The 12,183-nt window shown below is 45.8% G+C and overlaps 1 protein-coding gene across 1 annotated transcript in view; it reads right to left on the bottom strand.

Annotated features, from left to right (window-relative positions):
• LOC124594269 (toll-like receptor 2 type-2) overlaps positions 1-12,183 on the bottom strand; it is a 108,922-nt gene that overhangs the window by 87,987 nt on the left and 8,752 nt on the right. Inside the window, exon 2 of the mRNA XM_047132633.1 lies at positions 8,416-8,955. Coding sequence (XP_046988589.1) covers positions 8,416-8,816 — 401 coding nt within the window. The 5' untranslated portion in view covers positions 8,817-8,955. The remainder of the gene's footprint in view (positions 1-8,415; positions 8,956-12,183) is intronic.

Here is a 12,183-nt window from a genome sequence, read left to right as displayed (position 1 = left end):
AACGTAAGTTTCGTATTGCACATTAACAGACGTAGAGATACACTACTGTTAGATTACACTAAGGGCGACAAATGACTGCAAAATACCCACTAGTAACCATCAGGAGCGACCTAAAATAAAATGCCTACGTAAAATAAATAGTAACAAAATCAGGTGCCGGACTGAGATTCATTGGGATAAACATAAGGAAATGTAATTCGTGCATGAAAGAAATGCTTAAAAAACACTCACTCGACCGATTCGTGAGTACTTTCACCAGTCTGATGCCTTTACCAGGTAGGATTAACAGAAGAGAAAAGATCCAATGAAGAGCGGAGCGTTTCGGCAGTGGATTGTTTACTCATCGTGAGAGCGTTACATATATTCCCAACAAAACTGAAGTGACAGAAGTCACAAAAGCAGAGTGAATCACGGAGACGTTTGCTACCGAAATTACGAGAAAATACATTCCAGAAAGCGTCGGACAACATACACTATGTGATCAAAAGTATCCGGACACCGCCAAAAACATATGTTTTTTATATTAGGTGCATTGTGCTGCCACCTGCTGCCAAGTACTCCATATCAGTGACCTCAGTAGTGATTAGACATCGTAAAAAAGCATAATGGGGCGCCCTGCGGAACCCATGGACTTGGAACGTGGTCAGATGATTGGGTCTCACTTGTGTCATACGTCTGTACGCGAATTTTCACACTCCTAAGCATCCCTAAATCCACTGTTTCCGATGTGATAGTGAAGTGGAAACGTGAAAGGACACGAACAGCACAAAAGCGTACAGGCCGACCTCGTCTGTTGGCTGACAGAGACCGCTGACAGTTGAAGAGGGTCGTAATGTGTAACAGGCAGACAGCCATCCAGACCATCACGCAGGAATTCCAAACTGCATCAGGATCCACTGCAAGTACTATGAACGTTAGGGGGAGGGGAGGAAACTTGGCTTTCATGGTCGAGCGGCTGCTCATAAGCTACACATCATGCCGGTAAATGCCATACGACGCCTCGCTTGGGAGCATAAACATTGCACTATTGAACAGTGGAAAAACGTTGTGTGAAGTGACAAATCACGGTACACAATGTGGGGATCCGATGGCAGGGTGTGGATATGGCGAATGCGCGGTGAACGTCATCTGCCAGTATGTGTGGGGCCGACAGTAAAATTCGGAGGCGGTAGTGTTATAGTGTGGTCGTGTTTTTCATGGAGGGGGCTGGCACTCCTTGTTTTGCGTGGCACTATCGCAGCACAGGCCTACATTGATGTTTTAAGCACCTTCTTGCATCCCACTTTGAAGAGCAATTCGGGGATGGCGACTGCATCTTTCAGCACGATCGAGCACCTGTTAACCTAATGCATGGCCTGTGGCGGTGTGGTTACATGACAATAACATCCCTGTAATGGACTGGCGTGCACAGAGTCCTGAAGTAAATCCTATAGAACACCTATGGAATGTTTTGGAACGCCGACTTTGTACCAGGCCTCATCGACCGACATCGATACCTCTCCTCAGTGCAGCACTCCGTGAAGAATGGGTTGCCATTCCCCAAGAAACCTTCCAGCACCTGATTAAACGTATGCCTGAGAGAGTGGAAGCTGTCATCAAGGGTATGGGTGGGCCGACACCATACTGTATTCCAGCTTTACCGATGGAGGGCGCCACGAATTTTTAAGTCATTTTCAGTCAGGTGTCCGGATACTTTTGATCACACAGTGTATTACTTCCTCCCACATACGTCTCACGAAATGACCATCACGAAAAAATGAAAGAAATAAGACCTCATACGGAAATTTGCCGACAGTCAGTCATCCCACGGGCCATTCGTGAATGGAATTTGGAACGGTGAAAAGGTAATGGTAGCAGAAATCCTGGGGCACACACCGTAAGGCTTACGGAATATACATAATGTGTCATAATTAATGGCGTAAATGCATACGGTTGAAAGTACATGTAATAAGAAGCAAAAAAGTGCCGGTAATCATAGGTCTGAAAACGAACCGTTTGCGTGATAACTGCAAGTTTTGAGATTACCACACACTACTGACATGATTCTGTGCAAACCCTACATGCCTGTCCGTGGTGTGTATTTGTTTATATTTTAGAGACGTGGAGTTGTAAACAGAATGGATACGGCAGTATTATCCCACCAGGATATTATTGCACTTGGCCTCCCGTGGCCATTATCGGAAACACGTGGTGGCTTTTACTGTAAGCAATTACAGTGGTGACTAACGAAAACGCATGTGAATTATTTCAAGGCAGTTGTGCACATGTTACTGTAAAAGTAAGATAATTGCTAAGTTCTAGAATTAGTCGGTGAAACCTAAGAGTAAAAGTCAGAAATTTCTCGTTATATGCATAGATTTCCAACTTTTACCGAGAGAAATTGGTAAATCTGAGGATTTACCAAAGCAAACTGGTAAAAGCTGGATCGAAGACTTCCGCCTCCGTCGTGCAGGTTCAGACAAGTTTCATTGTTGCCAATTTTGTGTTCAGATAAGTTTCTTTGTTGGCACTTATGAGTTCTCAGTCCGCTCACCGCTGCGTAATTTCAGTCAGAGTCGAGCACCGTCCGTACGGTCATCTTTGCGACTCGTTTTAATGGTGTTTCTTCTGCAGCTTTGCATCACAATGAGTTATGTTATGCGAAACAGATTTTACTAACTTTTAAGTGAATCAGTCAATAAGAAGGACAACTGCTGAGCGATATAATATTCTGTTAAGTAAAATGAAAAATGTAAAAATCGTTTCCAATCAAAAATCTGTTCACTACAGGCGTTTGAAGCGATATGATGTTCTCAACATCGGAGGTAAAGAGAAACTCATAGCATCGGTGTGTGCTGGAAAAGAAGAAATTCGTTATTACGATCGTTTCGATGAACTGTTTAACGTACTACATGAGACATACATTGCTATACCATGGCGGCCAAAAACGGTTGATTGTGGAACTCAATCGTAAGTACAAGAATGAGACTTTTGAATCACTCGTTACTTATTTGAGATTATGTGAACCATGGCAGACAAACCAAAAAACATTGAAAAGGGGTGTTGTTGTGAAACCTATCATACACAGTGAAATGAATTCACATGCCAAATTGACTTAATTGACATGCAGGCAAACCCAGACAGTAATTGTAAGCTCATACTTGTATACCAAGATCATTTGACAAAATTTGTTATCCTCTGTGCACTAACTTCGAAAAGGGTTGATGAAGTAAGCATATCACCATTTGGATGTTTTTACCATCTTTGATGCGCCAAGTATCCTTCATTGTGATAATGGTAGAGAGGTTTGTAACCAAGACATTCAAAGTATATGTGGGTTGTGAAGTGATATAAAGATAGTCCATGGAAGCTGAGGCACAGTCAGTCTCAGGGATCAGTCGAAAGAGCAAATCAAGATATCGAAAATATGTTATCAACTTGGATGAGAAACAAATTAAACTTCAAAATGGTCTGAAGGGCTGAGGTTTGTGGAAGCCATAAAAAATAGGGCTAACCATGAAGGGATCAGATGTTCACCATATGAAGCCATGTTTGGGATTCCAATGATAATGGGCATTGCGACCTCAGTTGTTCCACGTGATTTAATAAAAAATATAAACACTGAAGAAGACTTGGAAACAATGTTAAACACCACTCCCACTGACTCACAGGAAATTGAAAATGACAGCCAAGGAATTTATGCCTGTGAATCAAGCACTGGAACAGAAGGAACTTAGGTAGAAAAAGCGGCTGCAGCAGGTGAGGAAGCACCATGGACATAGGATTTGACGCCAGTTAACAACGAGACACCGGCATCAGCTGATTATTGTGACGAGACGCTGACAACTTCCAACAGTGTTCATAAAGTGAAACGGATTCAAGAAGCTGCCAAAGAAGGTCTTCAATTGCAGGTAAAGAAAATGGAAGCAGCCTCATGTAACAAAATTCCAAAACCTTCAGTTGGCTAGAATGTGAGAATTAAAGTACTAGGGCAAAAATTGATTCAAAATCTACAATAGCAGTAGTGATAAATATCCAGGATGACGAATATTATCAACTTGGTACCAAAGCTGGAAAACGGAAGTCATGGTACACTAGGAACCAATTTACATTATGCAAGGAAAATTTTATCAACATCGAAGAAGTAGCAAGAGAAGAAATTAGCCTATGGGACGTGGTTGCCAAACAATCTTTTGGTAGAGGACAAGGGTTCAAAAAGTGCAGTTGCTTAAAAAAAGTTTTCAGTTAAAAAATGCTTGTGTAAATCATCTTTCATATTATGTAATTCGAAATGCCACACTAGTCAGCCTTGTTGCAACAAAATTTAACGTTCACAAGGTAACATTTTTTACAACATTTTTCACTAATATGGAATGTTGCTCATTATAATCACATTGGAATGCAAGAATGTTTGGAATACATAAATTTATAATAAATACAAACTATTTCAATAAATTGCTAAGATGATTTTTAATGAATACGGTTTTATCAGTTTACATTCTGAGATTTACCAACATCTCTTGGTAAAAGTTCGAAATCTTCGCATATAACAAGAAATTTCGGACTTTTACCACACAGTGAGGGTAGGTCTTAAATTTCACCAGTTAATTCAAGGATTTACGGATCGTCTTACTTCCACAGTAACACATATACTATCAAGTATTTCAATGTATCTCGCGAGGTACAATGCGAAGCGACCTCACTTCCCAGGTGCAATAATATCGTAGTCGACTAATACAGTACACCGTCAATGCGCCACTCATGTGAACTGTTTGCGCAGCGTCACTTGTATTGTATGAGCGTTGCTGGTAACATGGAACATTATATTAACGAGGAATATGCGAAAAAGGATTTCATGTATGATAGGGCTAACGGCAATGCGCGGGTGACTACACACTTGTACCAAGAAACATACTGTGCCCGAGAGCACCCCGAGAGTTCGAGAGTTGAACGTTTACACTGGTGCATCAGAGCTTCCGGGAAACTGGGAGATTTGCATATGCTGCAAGAGCGGGTCGGCTTGCGGGAATTACACCTGTGCCTGAAGATGATGTGCTGAAAACAGTCGGCCGGCCTGTGTGGCCGTGCGGTTCTAAGCGCTTCAGTTTGGAACCGCGTGACCGCTACAGTCGCAGGTTCGAATCCTGCCTCGGGCATGGATGTGTGTGATGTCCTTAGGTTAGTTAGGTTTAAGTAGTTCTAAGTTCTAGGGGACTGATGACCTCAGAAGTTAAGTCCCATAGTGCTCAGAGCCATTTGAAAACAGTCGAACGCTCCCCAGGAATTTCGGCAAGGAGACTTGACACACAAATTCCTGGAAGGAGCCACAGTAGTGTTTGGAGAATAACGCATCACAGTGCAATGTACCCGTACCACGCCCAAAGAGTTCGATGTCTTCGTGAGGTGGACTTGTGTCTTAGACTAGTGTTTTGTCAGGGGATGCAACAGTAAGCTGCTGACAAACGTACGTTTGGCTGTAACAGATGATCGTCTTATTGGGCTGTACATGCTAGCAAACTCAATGGACGGAATTACTTGAGGTTTCTGCGGTGTCAACATGCAGGAATGCTTGAGGATGTTCCCTTAGAACAGCGATAGTCCCAACCGGGTCCTTACCGTCCAGTAGATGGAGTTCCAGCTTTCTTGGAGGGTGGCAGGCGGTAAGAGCTTTAGAAACATTTTCGTTAGGTTTTCATAAATACGAGGGCTGTCCAGAAAGTAAGTTACGATCGGTCGCGAAATGGAAACGACTATGAAAATCCGATAAAGCTTTGCAGAGATGTGTTGGACAGTGTCTCTAGTATGACTCTAGGTAGAAGTATGTCGCTCTTTTCATTCCTAAGCTCTTAGTGAGCGCGTAAAGATGTTATAGAAAATAGTGTCTCCCGCCAAGTACGAGGGCCTGGTGAGAATTTTCCCCTGAAGCTATGCAACCAACATTACATAACTGTCGCGGTTTCCTCTTCAACACAATTCTCAGCCTCATTCTGCAGGGGCAATGAAGATGTTCCTGCATCGTTTCAATTGGAAATGTTTGGTTACCCACAATACAGCCCGTAATTGTCTCCCACTGAGTTTCATCTCTGCTCAAACGAACCGCTGGCTATGAAGACAACATTTTGGCACAGACAACGAGCTTTAGGCCAGCGTAGAGAATTGGCGGAAAGCACTGGCAGCTGCCTCCTATGATGAGGGTATTGGAAAGTTGGTACAACGCTGCGACGAATGTCTGAGTCAGAACGGCGGCTACGTAGAGAAGTAGCTGAAAGGTGTAGCTAACTGTTACAAATGAAACATTTCTGATTTTCACTGTGATTTTCATTTCGCGATCAATCGTAACTTACTTTCTGTCTCGGGTTCTTCGGCCGACGTTCGTCTCATGATTTTACTGACGTCTCGCCAGCACGAGTGGCTGGCATTGTTAAAGCTTCACCCTCCATTGCTGGAGGTGAAGTGGAGCCGAACTCGCGAACGCAGACTGTATGTACCTGGCGCGCCAATGTCCGAGGGACCTCGGGCGAGACGTCAGTAAAATCATTCAGACGAACGTCGGCCGAAGAACCCGAGACAGAAGCCAATAGGCAGTTTGTTTACATCTACATCTACATTTATACTCCGCAAGCCACCCAACGGTGTGTGGCGGAGGGCACTTTACGTGCCACTGTCATTACCTGCCTTTCCTGTTCCAGTCGCGTATGGTTCGCGGGAAGAACGACTGCCGGAAAGCCTCCGTGCGCGCTCGTATCTCTCTAATTTTGCATTCGTGATCTCCTCGGGAGGTATACGTAGGGGGAAGCAATATATTCGATACCTCATCCACCCTCTCGAAACCTGGACAGCAAGCTACATCGCGATGCAGAGCGCCTCTCTTGCAGAGTCTGCCACTTGAGTTTGCTAAATATCTCCGTAACGCTATCAAAAATGGTTCAAATGGCTCTGAGCACTATGGGACTCAACTGCTGAGGCCATAAGTCCTCTAGAACTTACAACTACTTGAACCTAACTAACCTAAGGACAACACACACATCCATGCCCGAGGCAGGATTCGAACCTGCGACCGTAGCGGTCGCGCGGTTCCAGACTGTAGCGCCAGAACCGCTCAGCCACCAGCGGCGTAACGCTATCACGCTTACCAAATAACCCTGTGACGAAACGCGCCGCTCTTCTTTGGATCTTCTCTATCTCCTCTGTCAACCCGACCTGGTTGTTGAGTGTAACCTCCACCCATAATAATTCACAAGAACTATCCACTTCTACTTTACTACAGGATAAACTACTGCTAACAGCGACAAACAGGCCACCACCCGTTGCTTGCAATCTATCCTTTCTAAACACCGTCTGTGCCTTTCTAAAAATTTCGGCAGAATTTATCTCTGGCTTCAGCCAGCTTTCCGTACCCATAACGATTTCAGCTTCGGTGCTTTCCACCAGCGCTTGAAGTTTCGGTACTTTACCAATGCAGCTTCGACAGTTTACAATTACAATACCAATTGCTGCCTGGTCCCCGCACCCTTTGAGGCTGTTGCCCTTTCTGTACTTGCCCGAGGCCATCTAATCTAAAAAACCGCCCAGTCCACGCCACACAACCCCTGCTACCCGTGTAGCCGCCCTTTGTGTTAGTGGACTCCTGACCTATCCAGCGGAACCCGTAAACCCACCACCATATGGCGCAAGTCGAGGAATCTGCAGCCCAAACGGTCGCAGAACCGCCTCAGTTTCTGATTCAGCCCCTCCACTCGGCTCTGTACCAAAGGTCCGCTGTCAGTCCTGTCGACGATGCTGCAGGTGGTGAGCTCTGCTTTCATCCAGCTAGCGAGACAGGCCGTCTTCACCAAATCAGATAGCCGCCGGAAGCCAGAGAGGATTTCCTCCGATCCATAGCGACATACATCATTGGTGCCGACATAATCGACCACCTGCAGATGGGTGCACCCTGTACCCTTCTTGTCATCCGGAAGGACCTTTTCCACATGTGGAATGGCTCCCCCAGGTATGCACATGGAGTGCACATTGGTTTTCTTCCCCTTCCTTGCAGCCATATCCCTAAGGGGCCCCATTATGCGCCTGACGTTGGAGCTCCCAACTACCAGTAAGCCCACCCTCTGCGACCGCCCGGATCTTGCAGCCTGAGGGGCAACCTCTGGAACAGGACAAGCAGCCATGTCTGGCCGAAGATCAGTATCAGCCGGAGACAGAACCTGAAACCGGTTCGTCTGACAAACTGGAGAGGCCTTCCGTTCAGCCCTCCGGAATGTCTTTCGCCCCCTGCCACACCAACAAGTGGCGACGAAAGCCTTAACAATTTTGGAACAAATCTTTACAAGATACACACTTACCAACACACGCACACATTGCTTTAAAAATCTGCCACATTTTCATAGAAATTTACTGGATTCATCAATATACCCTTGCAGAAGGCTGAGCCGCCACACTCACCTTTCCGTGCACCGGGGGCCAATTACAGCCCAGCCCACGGTGAAGTTCCGGAATTCGAGGCTCTCGAAGCAGGTGTCGCAGCTGTTTCTCTGAAAGCGTGTCAGTGTGACGCAGACGGCTGACCTCGAGTCGACAGAGTTGCCGCCTCCAACATCTAGGCTCAGTTTGGCGCGACCGGGAGCGGGCGCGTCAGGCGGGAACTTTGAGCACTCCACGAGGGGCGAGTGTTGTCGCCAGGAGCATCCGGGGACAGCCACCGTTGCTGCCCCCGGAGGGATGCACCGGAGTTCGGCAGGCTGAGCAGCAGCTGCTTTCGCTGTTGTGGACAGCGGCGGCAGCAGTAATATCATCGCCAGCAACAACGCCACAGGCTGGTGCAGCGCCGGCGGCCGAGCTGCCATGGCCGCCGCGACTGGAGCACTGGGTGCGGACGGCCGCAGGAAGCGCTCGTTATCGCCTCGCGCCGGTTTGCGTCGTCATTCGCCCCGACGCCGCTTCTTATCGCCACAGAAGCGCTGACTGTCAGCTCTGCGGTATCATCTGTAACACCAGTTGTGTGATTCCAAATGAAAATTTGTCTGCATGACTATTAGAAAGCACACTTAAAATTCTATGCAAGGGGGTCTGGAAGTCTGGGAAGCTTGTAAGGATGTTACAGGGTAGGTTTTGTTGAGAAATAATTGTTAAGCAAAAAATCGATACTTTGCGCCGTTTCCGAGTTAATTAGCAGTGAACCTAGCCAGTCGGGCCGTTGCACGCTCAAATTCAAGCGACCCGCCAGAGACGGCGTCACCAAATGCGTTCTTCTTTTTGCTTCCTAAAGCCGAACAAAAAAGCGACAAAAAATGGGACATTGGACGGTAATAAGGATCGACGCCGATACAAATGCTGGGCAGTCTCGTGCGCTATCATTTCTGCTATGAGAACAACTGACATTAATTGTATTTGGCGCGCCACTTGGATTTGCGCGCCCACCGACCTGATTGGCTAACTCCACTTTATTGCGATCTTAAAGGTGATTATAGGTGTTTACGACTTGCTGTACTCTGGCTGATTAGTAAAATTAGGCATCAAACATTACTAAGCAGGCAGTTGTAGAGGGCGAACTGACTTCCAAGGTACATGCGCCAACAACTAAATTTCTGCCCGTGAGCCTACGATGCACGCCCTATCTATGCTCCGACACTCTTGTATGATTATATACCTTGACACTGGAGACGTTATATGTGACCATTTTTTTACGGTACAGTTACTTACATCTAGGTGACGAAAGTGATGGGGTACGCCTCAGTATCGTGTCGGGCCTCCTTCTGCCTGGCGTAGTGCAGCAACCCCACATTGCATAGACTCAACAAGTCGTTTGTAGCCATGTTGCGTCTCTAGCCGTCCATAATTGCGAAAGTGTTGCCGGTGCAGGATGTTTTACACGAGCTGACCTCTCGATTATGTCCCACAAATGTTCATGGGATCCGTGTCGGGCGATTTGGGTGGCCAAATCATCCACTCTAATTGTCCAGAATATTCTTCGAACCAATGAAGTCCATGAATGGCTGCAAATGGTCTGCAAATAGCGGACCATAACCATTTCCAGTCAATGATCCGTTCAATTCGACCAGACAACCCAGTCCATTTCATGTAAACACAGCCCACACAATTATGGAGTCACCGCCAACTTGCACAGTATCCTGTTGACAACCTGGACCTATGGGTTTGTGGGGTCTGCGCCACACTCGATCCCTACGATCAGTCCTTATCGACTGAAATCGGGACTCATCTGATCAGACCATAAGTTTTCCAGTCGTCTAGGGCATAACCGATACGGTTACAAGCCCGGAAGAGGCGCTGCAGACGATGTCCTGCTGTTAGCAAAGACACTCGCGTCGGTCGTCTGTTGCCTCAATCCATTAACGCAACGTTTCGCCGCACTTTCCTAACGGATATGATCGTCGTACGTCCCTCATTGATTTCTGCGCTTACTTCACGCAGTGTTGCTTGTCTGTCAGCATTGACAAATCTACGCAAACACCGCTGCTCTCGGTCATTATGTGAATCGCCTATGGTGAAAGGTAATGCCTGAAATTTGGTTGGTTGGTTGATTGGTTTTGGGGAAGGAGACCAGACAGCGAGGTCATCGGTCTCATCGGATTAGGGAACCATCCCGGCATTTGCCTGGAGCGATTTAGGGAAATCACGGAAAACCTAAATCAGGATGGCCGGACGCGGGATTGAACCGTCGTCCTCCCGAACTGAAATTTGGTATTCTCGGCACGCTCTTAACTCTGTGGACCTCGGAATACTGAGTTCCCTAACGATTTCCTAAATGTAATGTACCATGCGTTTATCTCCAATCATTCCTCGTTCTAAGTTTGTAAACCCCTTAGCTTACAATGTCGTGTGAATGACGTTGCGTGCCGACCTGGCCAAACATCAACTAGACGTATCAGAGACGTGGTACATTTACTGCGCCAAACAAGCGCATGTTGTGTGTGAGACGCGCCAAATGTAAGCAGAACGTCTCTGACACGTTGCGCAGCTTATCGAGTACACACGGCATACATGAAATGTTCTTCGCCGCATTCGGACCTGCCGACATTACAAAAATACTTTCACAATGTTCCCGACGTGTAGCAAACGTGTTCACGAGGAAAGGGAGACACGTGTTGGCACAGCCAACAATGATTTTGCAGGATATTTTGACAGCGGCAGTGACAGTGATAGCGACGTTTTACTTCCTGTACGAAAACAGTGTAAGCGGCTGGTGATTGAAGATGATACTGGCGAAGAAGAGCAAACCTACCAGCAACAATCAGAGACGTGGATGTGGCAAAAGGAAGACAATGAACCAACCACCTGGTCGTACACGGAAATTCCGGGAATAAAGGAAGCAGCTTTACAGCACGTGAGCACAAGCGTAACAGAATTGGATGTTTTCTGTGTAATATTTAATAGTACATTTTGGAAAAACATCGTACCTGAGACGAAGAATAGACATGCACAAGACGCACTCAACAATGAACAGAAGAGACGAAAAATAGACCAAAAGTGGTCTCCTTTTTTTTTTTTTTTTTTTTTTTTTTTTTTTTTTGTCATCAGTCTTCTGATTGGTTTGATGCGGCCCGCCACGAATTCCTTTCCTGTGCTAACCTCTTCATCTCAGAGTAGCACTTGCAACCTGCGTCCTCAATTATTTGCTTGACGTATTCCAATCTCTGTCTTCCTCTACAGTTTTTGCCCTCTACAGCTCCCTCTAGTACCATGGAAGTCATTCCCTCATGTCTTAGCAGATGTCCTATCATCCTTACTTGGGCTGCCATTATAATGTGTAATTTACTTTTTCAAGTCCACTCGTTTGCTGTACTTACTAGAGTACAATTATAAGCACACCTCTTTGTGAAGAAAATGGGTAATGTGAGTCGCACAACAATATCAATGATTTTTCACAAAAATACAACAATGACATTTTACGGTTCGAAAGACAGAACTGAGCTCCAGAAAGAGCTCGTTTGGAACGCACTATTCAAGTTTTGGACTGTGTAGAGACTGTCATGTTGACAGTCCACTCAGAGATATGCACTGTATGCAAATAAGAACACTGGCCCAGAAAGTAAATTACTGAATGGTTTTACACAACATACTTTCACAAAAACATCATTATTGATGGTGTTGAGACCGCAACCAGCCACAAATTTATTTTACGTTCTTTTATTCAAAAGGTACAATTACCGGTTCCCAATCATTACAATTCATCGTCAGTCGGCTTTCATGCTT

Source organism: Schistocerca americana, chromosome 2 (genome assembly GCF_021461395.2).
Source record: "Schistocerca americana isolate TAMUIC-IGC-003095 chromosome 2, iqSchAmer2.1, whole genome shotgun sequence".
Taxonomy (NCBI): Eukaryota; Metazoa; Arthropoda; class Insecta; order Orthoptera; family Acrididae; genus Schistocerca; species Schistocerca americana.
The sequence above is the reverse complement of the archived record's forward strand: the minus strand, read 5'-3'. Positions and strand labels throughout refer to the sequence as shown.